The sequence below is a fragment of the Arachis hypogaea genome, chromosome 3 (assembly GCF_003086295.3).
Source record: "Arachis hypogaea cultivar Tifrunner chromosome 3, arahy.Tifrunner.gnm2.J5K5, whole genome shotgun sequence".
Classification (NCBI taxonomy): domain Eukaryota; kingdom Viridiplantae; phylum Streptophyta; class Magnoliopsida; order Fabales; family Fabaceae; genus Arachis; species Arachis hypogaea.
In genome coordinates this window covers 73,340,601-73,357,110 of record NC_092038.1, presented here as the reverse complement: position 1 = coordinate 73,357,110, position 16,510 = coordinate 73,340,601, and the positions used below count along the sequence as shown (strand labels likewise).

Sequence of the window (16,510 nt, the reverse complement as noted above, 5' to 3'; positions counted from 1 at the left end):
CCTTGATATTAAATTGCAATACATTATTTTGTGAAATTTGATTTACGAATATTAATTTAGATCTTACTAAAAACTAATTTTCATTGATAGTGCTCCTCTTATGCTCAATAGGCATAATGGCTGATGATGTAAAAAGGGTTTTAATCCGTAAACCTTAAGTTTTTTTTTTTTCCCTTTCTTTGGGGGCTTAGGCCACGTGTAAACCAGAAACAATTTCCTGTAACTATTACAAGATATGGTACAATTAAATTGTAAATTGTTACCTGATAAGTAAAATTATGCGATGATAGAAGTTAATATATAGTTTAGTCATTTAAAGATTTTGGTGATATCAGTTTAATTATTAAAAGAATTTTTCATTAATGAGTTTGAATAAGTTAAAATATATAAACAGCTTTTCCGGACTAATAATTATTTCGACTATTACCATGCACTGGTCTAACCCAAATTAAAAGTTAAATTAACTGATGGGCTCCAACCAAAGGTTAACAAATATAACAAACTAAGTACCATTGGCACGCATATTTTAACTATTGGTATGAAAGTTCAAAAGTAGGGAAGAGGATAAAAATAAAAAGTTCATGTTATAATAAGGAAAAAAAATAATGAAAAGATAAAAGTTCTCTTTAATGGATAGTTGAATAACTATCACATGAAATACCTCATTTTATTTTTTGTTTATTTTTCAAATAAAATTAAGAATTCTTCATTCTATACATACAAAAGCTTCATTATAATATTGGCCAAAATAAAAATGCAGGACAAACCTGAATTTTTTTCACGAGAACACGGTAATGCTATCAACTTGAATGCATAAATGAGTTTCACCGCTTATCATCTAACCATTTTAAGACTTCATAGACAACTAATCTATTATGGCTCACCATAATTTTTCAAGTCCTACTCACCAAAGTGCATCCTACATCAATGCACTTCAAAAGCCATAACCTTTTATGACAGACACTAGCTAATGTCTTCCTATACAGATTATAACTAGTAAAACAAAGTAGAAAGGAAAACAATGGCTAAAAATTTAATTAATTGTTGCCTTAAAAGATCCAAAGTAAATTAGTATCCTTTTTCAATGCCCTTTAATTTTTTTTTCTTTCATGCAGAAATGTTTATAAAAAAAAACAATGTCTTATCTTTAAACTTTAAGGGGAAGGTAAAGGGAAGGGGAGGGAGGGGGAGAGAAAGGAAGGGAGGGGGAAGAGAGGGGATGGGAAGACAAGGAAGAAACCTTGCTACTTAGATTCATCCATAGGGTCATGACGGTTACAAGATTGATCTTGTCTGGATTCCTCTGCCTCTGATGATTCAGAAACAGAATCTTCAAGAGCCTCAAGAAAAGACAAAACTGTGAACTTGTCTGCTAAGAAATAAAGAAATATAAGCTATATCAAAAATATTAATACTTGGGCAAGGCTAAATAAATACTATGGAAGTGGAATGACTACTTACATTTGCTTGGATTAATTCCAAACTGAGTTAAATCTATCTGTCCTGTTTTAAGTACCTATTGCAATAAAAAAATAAAATCGATAGTTACTAATCATCTTGGAAATAATGAAAGACAAGAACAATGCTCAGCGATCTCACATAAGTAAATGAATCTACTTGCTGACGGAAAGGTGGGCTCTGCAACAATTCCAATATATCTTCTGGAGACCACTTGCCCTACCCAAACAATAACAATATTACATGTATATGTAAACGGCTAAAAAAAAAACTAAAAATCAATCATTAAATTGATATATACCTCAGGTAAGTAGGGAGCTAAACGCTGCTCCAAAGATATTGTGTCCATCAACGGCATTATTAAATCTGGCTTCAATATATCACCAAGTCCCAAGCCTAATTGAGATACAAGAAAACTGTCAAACAAAAAATCATACTTATGAACATGATCTTGTCAAGAGTAACATAATATAAAAACTAACCCCTCCTATACCTGTGCTATTCCAAATCAAAATGGATAATACCAACAAAAGAATTTAGAAAGAAACAGGATACTTTATATAACCTTAAGTTAAAGGTACGCATTTGACAATTGCCCCCAATTATCATACCAATATAGTGGTGAGTGGACCCGAACATCTATAGTGATGTGACTTTACATAAAAAAATATATATATCATATTTAGTTGATATTTATTTTCCTCTCATCATTGCAACAAATTGCACTTCACTTCAGTATGAGCAGTCCTCTAATTTGATATTTGAATCTAATAGCATGCAATATTATCTGTTTTCACATATCTTTGATGCCCAGGAATGGATTAGAAGATCACATCATTACCTCCGTCAAGATCAAGAATATCTGCAAACATCTCATCAGAAGAATAATATGTTAGGTCTCAACAGTTAACAGTGCACAACAGAACATCTCTCTTTCATATAAGATTGTATACCTGCAGGCCCAATGTTACTCAATATTCTTTGGAGATCTGCCAATTTAACTGGACCAGAAGATGTTACATCACTAGTTGCTTCCATACCCAAGTTTGGGACAACCAGGTTTGCAGCTCTATTAATTTAATGAAAAAATACACACGTTTAGTATCCAGTTGAGTAATATGATAAAAGTAGCTAAGTTAGCCACTAAATTCTTGATAAATCTAAACTTCAACTGTTATAAGCAGATCAAACTAAGGAAAACTCATAACCCACCACAGACGTTAAATAACACCGATTCATTTTAAAAATTAAAAGTAAATCTATTTGTCGACGACATGAATAAAGAAACCATGTGTCATTTGGTATTTATTACATTGGCTGGCAACAATAAAGCAATTGGTGGTGAAAAGCTTTCAGTTAAAATATATCTGTTTAGACCCTTATTTCTTTCTTTTTTTTCCAGTGAAGAAAATATTTGCTATAAAAGCAAATATATCACATCAACATCAGATTTAAACAATCATGATTCTGGTTTAAACAGAGGAACTGAACTTGCAAAAGACAATGCTACCACATTTGTAGCCTCGCTCTCATATTATATTTTAAATAAATCAATTTAGCACAAAAGGCATATAAATCCATCTAAAGTTGGAAGGATATCCACCAATTTCTGCAAACAAAGTGGAATCATTATATAGTTGGCCAGTGAACCATCTCCAACAGATTTTCACACAAGCAAGATTAGACAATTGGTCTCTATTTGGTGTAGAACTCATGGATCTAATCAGAGGACTTTTGCTATCAAAAATGTTGAGAAAGCTACCCTTCATTGTTAAGTCTTTCGTTTATTTTTGCACTCGTTGTGTGCATTATTTCTATTTGTTATGACTTGTACGAACTGGCTTGAAACAGTATTCATCGCAGTAATTGCAAATTACTACTCAGATTGCATGAAACCAAACTCAAATTTTGCATGTCCAAACATTCGCAAATATTTGAATAACCAAATTGCATTGGTACCTAGATGAGATATCATCCTCAATCATATCTTCAGAAACTTGAAGAGGAAGGGATCCATCAGCCTCTTCTTCACCAAGGAACTCTGTTAAATAGTAAATATCCCCATAAGACAATAACATGCACACTGAAGAAAGTATTTACATAGATTACGAGCTATTTAGAACGTGTTCATTGATGGCTTTATATAAACTTCTGTCAATAAAAGAGTATTAACTGAAACTACCTTTATTTTCTTGGTTTTTTTTTTTTTTTGCGGTGTTTTGGGGGAAAGGGGGGTGGGGGGGAGTTATTTACTTTCTAAAGTTTCCCCTTGGTTCTTAAAAGAATAACTAAAACTTGATATGGATATTATTTCACAATGCATATAACAAGAGTAGGATGCCAAAAGATATTAAGTTTAACCTTGCAAAACGAAGCTTGGAATTTCTTATTTAGAGAAAAAGGAAAGTTAATTATACCTATTGGTGTGTTAAGGTAATCATTCACTGAGCTACAGAGTTGTGAATCACCATCAGCATTTGGTTCCTAGATAAAATTCAGGGACATATAGAAAGGTAAGAACCAATTATATTGCCGAAGCACCTAGAAAGGAAGACAAGAGGGTAATTAGTAAACATATCAACCTGCATCCAGAAGAAAAACTTTCTATCATCACCATTAAACTTCAATATGTAAATCCTTCCAGAAGCTTGGTTAACCTAATCAAAGAAGAACCAGAGTAGTCAAAATCATCACCAAGTAGGCAACTCAATAATGAATGGTCTAAACCCTAAACCAAAACAATCATGAGCAAGCAGAAGAACCTTCTCAAAAATTGCTTCATTTGGAAATATTATTTGATCCTGTGTTAGCTTAGGTCAAGAAAAATCAAGATAAATCCAGCAGAAAGAAATAACAGTGAGGAATAAATTATTAATCAACTTCATTCTTAAAATATATATATATAGAATAAACATGATGAATGAGCAGGAACATAAGCTTGGAAAACATCAAAATAAGAATGACAATACGTGGGGTGGGAAATAAAGGATACATCTTCGACCACATTTTGTGTCCGATCAAGCCACTGAAAATGGACTAATCCCTCCTCTCCCTGAGTCAAAAGCAATCACTTTAACAAAATCACTGATGGTCATGAGTGCAAAACATGAGGAAATGATGGACAGTCTTCAAACATACATCATCAAAATCATATTTAAAACAAAGACTGATATTCAAGAAAACCGTACCCTAGCAATACGAACAAGTCCTTTTCGTGCATCGGGGACAACCCTTTTTCCCTCGAATAACATTTTACCAGCACGGAATTCAAGCATAATTTCCTGCCAATAGATACATATCCAATGAAAAACAAGATGAAAATTACAACACCAGTGCTAACACACCTATCACATATCTCATTAACTACATTAAAATGAATTTATCCATCACATTTCAGATCATGATGGTACCCGACATTGATGACAAACTGCAACTATATCAAGCATACACATTATCATCATCCCATATTTCATGTCTTAACATGTTTTGGGTTGTGGATCACATCACATGATGCAGCCACAATAATCAATACCGTTATTACAGCCACCGCTGCAACTGCACTACACCAAGCAGAATTGCATGAACTCTCAATCACAGAAATCAGCCCCAGCTCAATTTCCATGTGGCCGCAATAGATGTAGGACATAATAGGTACTATGTCAGGTTGTAAACTCACACTGATCTCACCCAGAAGGCCAGAAGCGGCCACATTGTGCACTCTGACAGTTACAATACCACACAGGTGGCCAACGCCGTAATTCAAAAAATGAAAAGGAAACGCTCCATTCATTAAAAAAAGCAAGAGAGTCTAATAATGTTTTTTTTTCCCTTCATTAAAAATTGTTCCAAAATACAAAAGAGGTCAATCACAACATATATATAATATAAACATAAGACTATATTAAACAGAAAACATTATCAACGTAAATTATATATTTTATATTTCACAAAAATAATAATATAGCCGTAACCGTAAATATGAATCCTAGAGTTTCTCTGATATAACAAATAAGAAAAGACTTCAGCTCAATCTAACTTCAGCCTAGCTTATTAAGTTACGTTAATGAATCTAGGCTATCTAGCCATGAGACAATGTTATTGAGTTATGTTAACTAAAATCCGTACTATGATGCACTTGTCTTTGGCTAAACATCGAGAAAATCAACAGAGTGAACTGGCTAAGTTACTGATGTTATATTACATTATTTTTTGTTCGAGAGAGATTAAAGTAAATTGTTAGGGTTTGTTAATTGAAAAAAAAAAAAGTAACAGCTAGATTGAAAGTAAAATACAAAGAGACATTACCTGAATTGCTGGAAAAGGATCCGCGGAAGACGAACTCATCCCTCCGGTAGATTGCAATAAAGAGCTGCTTAAAATCAATCAATAAATTAATCAACTAATTGTAAACAAATATAGACATTCAAGAAAACGTAACAAATCAAGTAGCTTCACAATGAAGAAGTTATAGTGAAATTTACAGTGTCACAAAAGAAGGAGAGAAAAGAAAAGAAAAGCAACATTCGAAGAAAACCTAGAAGATGGAGAAGAAGGATGAAGAGACACGAACTTACAAGAACTCAGTGTTAGTACTAATAATATTACTCCTCAACTCAACGAAAAGCTAAGGGGAAAAACGAGAGCGGAGCGCACCAGAAACGAATTGAGGGTTCCGCATACTTATTTTTTCGCACTAGTAATAGTTTTCTCTAGCTAGCTATCCAACCTCACCGCCCTTTATCCAATTCAACCCTCGTCTTCAATGAAACCACGAAAATGCCATCCACCTTTATTTATGTTTATTTAATTTTATTAAATATATTAAATTAAATATTTGAATTAATATAACACTAGTACTTTTACCCGTAATTACATTACGAGAATATAAATTTTTTAAATTATGTCGGTTTTATCCTGATATTATAGATTATAGCACAAAAGATTTATAGAATCAAACTACTTTTATAAAAAGATCGTAAGGGACAAAAGTCTCCGTTAGCTAAGAATAATAGGTCTTCGTAGATAAAAAATCAAATAATAAGATTTTTAGTTATTATTTTCATGTGAAAGAGTTTGATTTATTACTAATAATTAATTTTAATATTCGTTATCTAAAATTTAAAACGATTTAATTTGTATACTTTTGATTAGATGTTAAGTTTGTTGCACAAATAAAAATAATTAATTTTTATGTTTGCTATTTAAAAATAATATTTTTTCTCTCTATGTATATAAAAATATAATTAGATATTAGTATGAAAAAATTATATTTATAGTTATAAAATTAACTCAAAATTAATTTTTTTTTAAATAATTGAATCTTGATTTTAACTTTTAATCATAACATTAGTGTTCTCTCTAAATTATATTTAATAAATATTTGAAAGAAGAAAATGAAAATGTAGATTAGAAAAATAAACAGTGAAAATTTAAAATTAAATTAAAAAAATTAAAAAAATATGCATATAATAACAATAATATTTTTTTAATTATATTATTTTATTAATTTTATTTTTTGTAGAGCAAAAAGATAGAAAAAATAGAAAATGAAAGAAAACATAGAGAAAGATAAAGATGAAGACTAAGAGATGGAGTTTGTTAATTTTGAAAGAAAAAATTTTATTTTAATTATAATAAAAAATATCTGATGACACATTTTGATTTGTCAAATTACTAATATAAAATATAAATTATAAATTATATATAAAGTGAGAAGAGTAGAGAGAAATAGAAAAAGGGAGAGAGATAGATGAGAGAATTTAAGAATAAAACTTATTAATTTTGGAAGAAAATATTTTTTCTCAATTTGAATAAGAAAATGTCATGTGGCACATTTGATTATTAAATTAGATATTAGATAATAATATATGAATATATATTAGAATTACATACAGAGTGAGAAAGGTAGAGAAAAATAGAAAAGAGAGAGAGAGGTAGATAAAAAAATTTAAGGAGTTTATTAATTTTAGAGGAAAATATTTTCTCTCAAATCTAATAAAAGTGTCATGTGACACATTTTGTTATTAAATTAGATAATATAATATAATATAATATAATATAATATAATATAATATAATATATAGCTATATTTTAATTTCAATTTAAATATTTTTATTTTAATTTTAATATAATTAAAAATATCATGTTGCACATTTTGATTATCAAATTTATAATTATTCATTGATAATGATATATAAAAAAAATAGAGTGGTTAAAGGAATGAGAGGGATAAATAAAGAGAGAGGGAGGAGGAGAAAACTCTTTAATTTTAGAGGTAAAGATTTGATTTCAATTGCAATAAGAGAATGATATGTGACACATTTTGGTTATAAAATTAGTATGGATGAGAAAAGAACTCTTTAATTTTGGAGGGAAAGATTTGATTTAGTTATAACGAGGGAGTCACATGTGGCACATTTTAGTTATAACTTATAAAATTAGTAAGAAGGAGGATAAAACTCTTTAATTTTGGAGAAAAAAATTTAATTTTAATTGCAATGAGGGAATGACATCTAGCATATTTTGGTTGTAAATATATATATATATATATATATATATATATATATATATATATATATATATATATATATATATATATATATATATATATATATATATATATATATAGTAATACAAATGGAGAGCTCATATACAAATGGGGAGCTCATATGCTGACGTGGCGCTCATACATTGAGTTTGGGAGTTTATTTGCTTAGGTGTCGTCACTAGAAATTTTTAGAATTATATTTATAAAAGATAAATTATTATTTGCTTAGGTTGTTATTTTCAAATTTTAAATTATTTGTTTGAGTTGTTTACTTAGGTTGTTATTTTTTAAATTTTAAATTATTTTGTTTACGTTATTGTTTTTTAAATTTTAGATTATTTTACTTAAGTGGTTATTTTTTAAATTTTAAATTGTTTTATTTAGGTTGTTATTTTTTAAGTTTTAGCACTACTTTTTTAAAATTTGTTGATTCTTTTTAAAAATTACAACTACGTACGTTAATATTGTAGTTACGTTAATTTAGAATTTTAAAAATTGTTAATATATTTATTTATTTTATCTGCAAATTTAATTTAAATTTAAATTAAAGTTAATCAAATTTAAAAAATTTTAGCTATGAGTCAACTATAAAAGTATAAGTTATGAGACATGTATAGCACCACAATTCAAAGTACATCATTCCCTTTCTTTACATATATCCCAAAATTGGCTCTAAGAGAAAAAATATCTTACCAAATAAGATATTTTGGTGTTGGACTCAATGAGGATAACTTCAAGACTACACATCATGAGTATGTGGTTAATTTAAATCAACGTATCGATGTGCACATACTTCCAGAATCGTCAAGTATCCCACGATATGAATTTAAATTTTGTGAGTTTTGAGACTCTCAATGCTCCTGAGTATGATTACACCTATTTAGTTACAAGTGTACTTTCTATTAAAATTAATTCATTTTTTGTTTTCTTGGTCATTAGTAGTATCTAAATTATAAATAATAATTAATAACTAATTGTAATTTCATAATATTGACTATATCATTGGTTTGCTTCCAACTTCAAATGCATCTAGGAAAGGAAGTAGAAGGTGTCAAGTTATTTGTTCAAAAAATGATTTTTTATTTTTTTTGTTTTCTCAAAGTTAGAGCTTAATTTTATTCAAAAAATATTATTAAGATAAAATCAAAGGTGAGAAGGATGTCTTTGATTTAACATAGTATATTTTGTAGAATTTGTTGCTTGAATTTTTCAATGAAGTTGCGGACCATCGTGAATCCGAAGTGTTAGAAAATGCTATTACACCAACCAAGCGACTATCCTTGGAGTCGGAAGATTCGGAGATGGAAGGAGATACCTCAACTTACAAGAAGATCAAGATTGAGAATGAAAATTAAGAATTTGGATGCACATGATTTGGAATTCCTTTTTAGAGTTTATCTAATATAATAATACCAAACATATGTTTATTTTGGTGGAAATATTATTTTTTCTTGAGTTGTTATTTTTTTTAAGTTCTTTTCGATTTTTATGTTTGGAATTTAGAATTTTTTTAAATATAAATTGAAGTTATTTATTTTTTACTTGTGGTTTTATTTTTCAATTCGATTCACACCGTTGATATTTTGTTAATTTTTGTTTTAATATTTAATGTCATAAAGTTATAAATTTCTCATATGAATTATTTTTGATATAGTTAAGTTAATTATTAATTTTTAATGTGTACTTATTTAAAATAAATCTAATTCTAATTTTTAATTAAAGTACTATGTTTAAAATTTAAAATTTAAATTTAAAATATATTTTTTTTTGAGTTTTTAAGTAAGCAAATGGATTTGAGAATATTTTTTAAAAATTTATATAATTTATAAGCAAATATGTTAACTACAACAGATTATATTAAATTAAATAGAATTACCAATTTTATTAAAATATGAGAATATTTATACTATTTAAAAGAAAAATTTAATTTAATTTTGTTATTAATGTTGTTTCGATAAAACTGAATTAATTTAGTATTTCGAAAAAATTTAAATATTTTTTCTAAATTTACGTAATATATAAGTAGTTGGAGTTACAAAGGAAGCTTCCAATGGAGACGATGCTCAGGTTATTGATGAGATCAAACAATTTTATGATTGCAGGTATTTGTCAGCATGTGAGATTGTGTAGAGAACTATAGCTTATGATATTCATTAGAGGTGGTCTTTAGTGATGAGATTAACTTTTCATTTGTCTGGAGAGTAAAATATCATCTTTAAAGATGATGACGCTCTTTAGAAAATCATGGAAGAAGAAAAAGGGAAATGTACGATGTTCTTAGCATGGACAGAGGCCAATAAAAAATTTGAAGCAGGTCAAACTTTGACGTATGTTGAGTTTCTAAATCAATTTGTTTATGATAAAGAAGCAAGGGAATGACATCCGCACAAAAGAGGGTATTCTATCGAGAGGTTAAACTATGTTCCACCGGGTACAGGTGATATCTATTATATGAGAATTTTGTTACCTATTCAGAAAGGTTGCACAACATATGAGTCTATTAGGATAGTTAATAGGATTACATATTCTAGCTTCCAAGATGCTTGCTATTCCATGGGACTATTGTGCGATGATAGGAATTCATTGTAGCTATTAATGAGGTAGCTGAACTTGCATCAGATCATCAATTGAGAAAACTATTTGCGATGCTACTGATATCTAATGGCATTAGTAAACCAGAGCGTGTTTGGAATGCAACATGAATATTATTAGTTGACGGAATACTATATGAGAGGAGAAAATCATTGAAAAACCAAGGTATTTTACTATGTCTTTCTTTATATCAAAATTGTATTCTCTTATTACTTTTATTTTTATTAATAATATTAATGGTTTTATTTTGGAATTACTTATTAAATATTTCATAAAACCATCATGTGCTTTTGCTAGGACTAAACATGACTGATGACGAATTGAAAAACCTCTGTCTTATTGAGATAGAGAAGATACTCAATAGCAATGCGAGATTTTTAAGAGACTATCAATCAATGCCATATATTAAGATGTCTGATGTTCGCCTTTTTCAAAATAAGCTAATAGAGGAGGAGTTAGCATATGACACAAATGAGTTGACTCATACAAACTTATATACGGAACAAAAGATGACTCATGAGTAAAGGTTAGTATTCGATGAGATATTCATTGCTGTTATTATAGACTCTGGTGGTTTCTATTTCGTTTATGGGCATGGTGGATGTGGTAAGACATTTATTTGGAATGGACTTTCTTCTGCTTTTCGGTTTAGAGGAAATATTGTTTTAAATGTAGCATCCAGTGGAATTGCGTCTATACTCCTACCTGGTCACAGAATGGCTCATTTTAGATTTTCAATACCCATTACAATTACTGATGAATCTACTTGCAACATCAAGTATGGCAGTTTCAAGGCTAAGCTGCTTATCCAAAGTAGCTTAATAATTTGGAAAGCTCTAATGCTCAATAAAATGTGCTTTGAAGCACTTGATCGGACGCTCAGGGATCTTATGTCAGTTACCAATCAACATAGGATACATCAACCATTTGGTGGTAAGGTTGTTGTTCTAGGATGTGATTTCAGACAGATACTTCTGGCGATTGCGAAAAGGAGTAAACACGATATATTGTCATCAGCTATTAACTCATCCCATATGTGGTCATTTTGTAAGGTTCTGAAACTGCATACTATGAACATGAGGCTTCTAATGTCTTCTTCGGATCAAGATGAAAGTGAAATGAAGAGATTTGCTAATTGGATACTTGACGTTGGAAATGGAAATATTGGTTCTGTTGTTGGTGATGAATCAGAAGTTGAAATTCCTGATGATTTATTGATTACAACTACTAATGACCCTCTCTCTTATTTGGTAGACTTTGCATATCCAAATTTATTACAAAACATAACAGATTACATGTATTTTCAGAGTAGGGCAATTCTTGTACCCGCTCTTGAGAGTGTCGAGAAGGTAAACGATTTCATCTTGACTATCTTTTCAGGGATGGAAAAGGAGTATTTAAGTTCTGACATAACATGTCAAGCTGATAAGAATGAAGATGTACAACAAAAGTAGTTCACACCAGAATTCCTAAATGACATCAAATATTCAGGACTACCCAATCACAAGTTGACTTTGAAGCCAGGAGTCGGTGTAATGCTACTGCGAAACATAGACCAGACTTCAGGTTTATGCAACGGGACAAGATTAATAGTTAACGAACTTGGCAACAACGTAATTAGAGCGACGGTAGTGACCAGTAAAAATATTGGAAATAAAGTGTACATTCCAATAATGAACTTGATCCCTTCAGATTCAGGATTACCATTTAAGTTTCAACGGAGACAACTTTCATTAACAGTATGCTTTGCAATGACCATTAACAAGAGTCAGGGTCAATTATTATCACATGTAGGACTTTACTTGCCAAAATCAGTGTTCACCCATGGACAACTTTATGTTGCTTTGTCAAGAGTTAAGAGTCGTAGTGGCCTCAGAGTTTTAATACTGGACGAAGACGGCAATCCAAAGTCATTAATAACAAATGTCGTGTTTAAAGAAGTTTTTAATAATATTTAGGTAAGAATAATATTATTTTCATTTTAATAGCATGTTATGGTTTACACTTTTGTACAAATATTTACTGTAGATATAACTAATTTATTTATAACTCTGTTTTCATATTTGAGATGAAATGTGTAACAAGGAGCACAACATCATATCCAATTGCTTTTCTAATGAAGTTAGTAAGATACTAGGTTATCGATAAATTTTTATTAGCCTTTTGATATAAAGTTTAGTGTAAAATTGTCATGCTATTATTATAGTTATATATGTTCTTATTTTTTCATGTTTCCCTCCTTATGGTTCAAGAATATTAAACTTCAAATTCTTCCATTTACATTTTACTTTGAATAAAGATAAACATCATATTCAGTACGTTTATTATATAATGACGATGATAGTGTTATACTAAACTAAAAAAAGTTATGATTATAAAATATTATTTTTGATATAACATGTCAAATTTAAATGCACGGGTTTAACACTAGTATATATATAATAGATATGATACATAATATATGTATATTTTAATTTCAATTTTAATATTTTAATTTTAATTTTAATGCAATTAAAGAATGTCATGTTGTACATTTTGATTGTGAAATTAGTAATTAGTCATTGATATTGATAATGATATATAAAATAGATAGAGTAGTTGAAGGAATGAGAGAGATAAAGAAAGGAAGAAGGAGGAGGGGAGAACTCTTTAATTTTAGAGGGAAAGATTTGATTTCAATTACAATGAGGGAGTTACATGTGGCACATTTTGGTTGTAAAATTAGTAAGGAGGAGGAAAGAACTCTTTAATTTTGGAGGGAAGGATTTAATTTCAATTACAATGAGAGAGTGATTTTGGTTGTAAAATTAGTAAGGAGGAAAGAAGAATTCCTTAATTTTTGAGGGAAATATTTGATTCCAATTACAATGAAAAGGTGACATATGGCACATTTTGCCTCTAAAATTAGAGATATATAATAGAATAATAGATTTCTTTTTAGATTTGCATTCTCTAAATTTTAAATTTTATTTTAGACAATAATTTTTTATTATTTATTTTATAAATAAAACAAAAAAAACATAAAAAATATTCAAAAATAAAAAATAACATTTTATCCTCTTAGATAAAAATATAAAATTTAAAAGATTCAAATTATTTCTTTTTCGTAATAAATGAAAGAATTATAAAATTTTATATAGAAATTAATTTTCTCTCCGCCAATGATGGCTTTCAATTTTCTCTATCGAAGTTGAATAAAAGAAGCAAATATTTGGAAATAGATCCTCTCAATTTTTTTAACATTTGAGGGAATAAAGTGTAATCTCTCACCATTAATTTTATAAGTGGGACCAAAAATAAATATGAGAGAGAAAGCAATGCAAGGTGAGATTAAACAATTGACACCATCTAGTTTTTTCTCCACTGGAGAGGACCCACTCCCCAAATATTTGTGAATGCTTCTCAATTATAAATAAAATAAATATGGATAAAGTATATATTTTATTTTTAAAAATTTTTAAAATTTTAAAAATATTTTTAATATTTAATTTATTTTTATTTTTTTCACAATGTTTCGTATATTTTCAATTAGAGATTTTTTTAAAAAGATCATTAGGTAAATTTAATTATTAAAAAAACTTATGATATTAAAATTAGGATAATTCACACAAACAAATCAAATGAAAAATAATATTACACTAATGTCTTAAAACAAAAAAAACTTACATGCATGTCCTAAAGTAAATCTATATAAATCGAAGAATAAATCTCTATAATAATCTTGAGATTCACGCAATTATCCAATTTGATTTTCGAGATCCTAATTTTTTCATAGTAGTCCTCTAGATACACAGCTTCGGAATCATAGTAGTTGTTGTTCTCGTTTCTGGTGATGAGTCAGTAGTCACGACACTGACGTTTCATGACTTGCCATGCTGGAGTGAGCTAAAACGTTGTCATTCTGATTTGACATCCACTTTGACAAAAATGACACCGTTCAAGTCAAATAAAGCATGTAAAACACTTTTGATCAAACACCCTCACTTCACTTGTCTTCTTCACTTTCACCCTTTATAATCTTCTTCTTCTTCTTCCTCTCCTCATCAATGGCACTCCCGTAAGGTTCTGTTAGAGGAGTTTGATGACTTGCATCATCTGTTTATATTTTTATAAGGTTTCTGTCATGAATAAGCAAATTTTCAAATAAATGGTGCAATATTAATGAATATGTCATGAATTTTAAGAAACATTAGTTTGAATATTTGCCTTGCTTGAATTTTAGGAAAAAGGAAAAGCAAAGAGGTTGAAAAGAAGAAAAGAGGCAGGGTGTGCCAGCAGCGTGACACGCTGGGCCAGAAAGGCAGAGAACATCATGGGTGGACAAAAGCTGGCATGCCCCTGGACGTGTCCCAAACTTGGCACGCCCACTCTCTAATATGAGCGTGTCCCTAGCGTGGCACGTCAGGCCAAGATTACAGGGGAGGCACCTGAAGTGAACTATTGTGGGCGTGCCACTCGGCGTGTTGTATGGCATGGCACGCCAGGTTTGTAATTGAGGTCGTGTCAAGGGCGTGCTCAAAGGAGTGGCACGCCAACCCTTTACATCGGGCGTGTATTCAGGCATGCCAAGGGCGTGGCATGCTAGGCCAAGTCTCCAGAAGAGATTTCTATGTCCAGCAACAAGGGCGTGCTCCCAGGTGTGCCAAGGGCATGGCACGTATGCCTTCCAACAAGAGTGTGTTCACGGGCGTGCCAAGGGTGTGGCACGCTAGGCCAAAATTTTAGAAGCTTTCTCAGACCTCTCTATAAGGGTGTGCGACCTGGCATACAATATGGCGTGGCACGCCAGGACTATATGAATGTGCGTGCTAATGGGCGTACTCGAAGAAGTGGCATGCCAACTCATTACACTGGGCGTGTGGTAGGCATGCTAGTAGGTGTGGCACGCTGGGCATCCAGGCCAGAGGACTTCCGAATTGGGCATGCCACCAAGGGTGTTTGTGGCGTGGCACGCTGGGCATACTTTCCAAAGAGTACTCCAAAGGCCATCAACATGGGCGTGCGTATGGCGTGCGAGAGGGCGTAGCACTCTAGTTCTTAACCTTAAGCGTGGATATGAACATGATTTCTTAAAGTGGCATGCCAACTCTCAGCCCGGGTGTGTCACTGGGCATGCCTTGGCATGGCACGCCAGGCCAGACTTCCAGAGGACAGCTTAAAAGTTCCCAAAACGGGCATGTAACTTGGTGTACTCGAACAAGTGGTACACTAACCCTTTATACTGGCGTGCCAATGGGCGTGGTATGAGCGTGGCATGCCAGGCAAAATTTTCAAAGAGATACTAAAAGGGTCACAACAATGGGCGTGCTCGAACAAGTGGCATGCCAACTTTCTTGCACTGACGTGTTCACGGGCGTGTAATATAGTGTGGCACACCAGGCAACAATTCCATAACGTAGGTCATGGGCATTCTTGATGAGCGGATATTTTATACGCTTTTGGGGGGTAATTTCATGTAGTTTTTAGTATGTTTTAGTTAGTTTTAGTATATTTTTATTAGTTTTTAGGCAAAATTCATATTTCTGGACTTTACTATGAATTTGTGTGTTTTTCTGTGATTTCAGATATTTTCTGGTTGAAATTGAGGGAGCTGAGCAAAAATCTGATTCAGGCTGAAAAAAGACTGCTGATGCTATTGGATTCTGACCTCCCTGCACTCGGAATGGATTTTTTGGAGCTATAGGAGTCCAATTGGCACGCTCTTAATTGGGTTGGAAAGTAAACATCCAGGACTTTCCAGCAATATATAATAGTTCATACTTTGCTCGAAGATAAATGACGTAAACTTGCATTTAACGCCAGAAACAGGTTGCAAGTTGGAGTTAAACGCCAGAAACAGGTTACAACCTGACGTTTAACTCCAAAAATAGCCCAGGCACGTGAGAAGCTCAAGTCTCAGCCCCAGCACACACC

The 16,510-nt window shown here is 31.1% G+C and overlaps 1 protein-coding gene across 3 annotated transcripts; it reads right to left on the bottom strand.

The window, feature by feature from the left end:
• Positions 1-1,007: 1,007 nt before the first annotated feature.
• On the bottom strand, positions 1,008-6,172 carry LOC112790718 (26S proteasome regulatory subunit RPN13). Of its 3 annotated transcripts, none has more exons than XM_025833253.3 (14): positions 6,033-6,172; positions 5,764-5,827; positions 4,647-4,739; positions 4,451-4,510; positions 4,221-4,259; positions 4,041-4,115; positions 3,876-3,942; positions 3,418-3,499; positions 2,412-2,527; positions 2,300-2,320; positions 1,760-1,854; positions 1,600-1,677; positions 1,462-1,516; positions 1,008-1,372 (listed from the first exon to the last, which is right to left on the bottom strand). In XM_025833253.3, exons 2-14 carry the CDS (start codon positions 5,800-5,802, stop codon positions 1,245-1,247), a joined length of 948 nt encoding a protein of 315 aa, XP_025689038.1. In that variant the 5' UTR covers positions 5,803-5,827; positions 6,033-6,172; the 3' UTR covers positions 1,008-1,244. The 3 variants fall into 3 exon arrangements, with proteins under 3 accessions (XP_025689038.1, XP_025689041.1, XP_025689039.1); XM_025833256.3 differs by having other exon boundaries at positions 1,008-1,369; XM_025833254.3 differs by having other exon boundaries at positions 5,764-5,830; positions 6,033-6,141.
• Positions 6,173-16,510: the final 10,338 nt, after the last annotated feature.

What these genes read in the sequence shown, in the direction of transcription:
- LOC112790718 (XM_025833253.3), bottom strand. Translation starts at nt 5,802, where the DNA reads ATGAGTTCGTCTTCCGCGGATCCTTTTCCAGCAATTCAG. An exon ending in TATTCTTGATCTTGACGGAG is followed by an intron (nt 1,855 to 2,299) that starts GTAATGATGTGA and finishes TATCTCAATTAG; the next exon opens with GCTTGGGACTTGGTGATATA. An exon ending in TGGAATTAATCCAAGCAAAT is followed by an intron (nt 1,373 to 1,461) that starts GTAAGTAGTCAT and finishes TTTATTTCTTAG; the next exon opens with CAGACAAGTTCACAGTTTTG.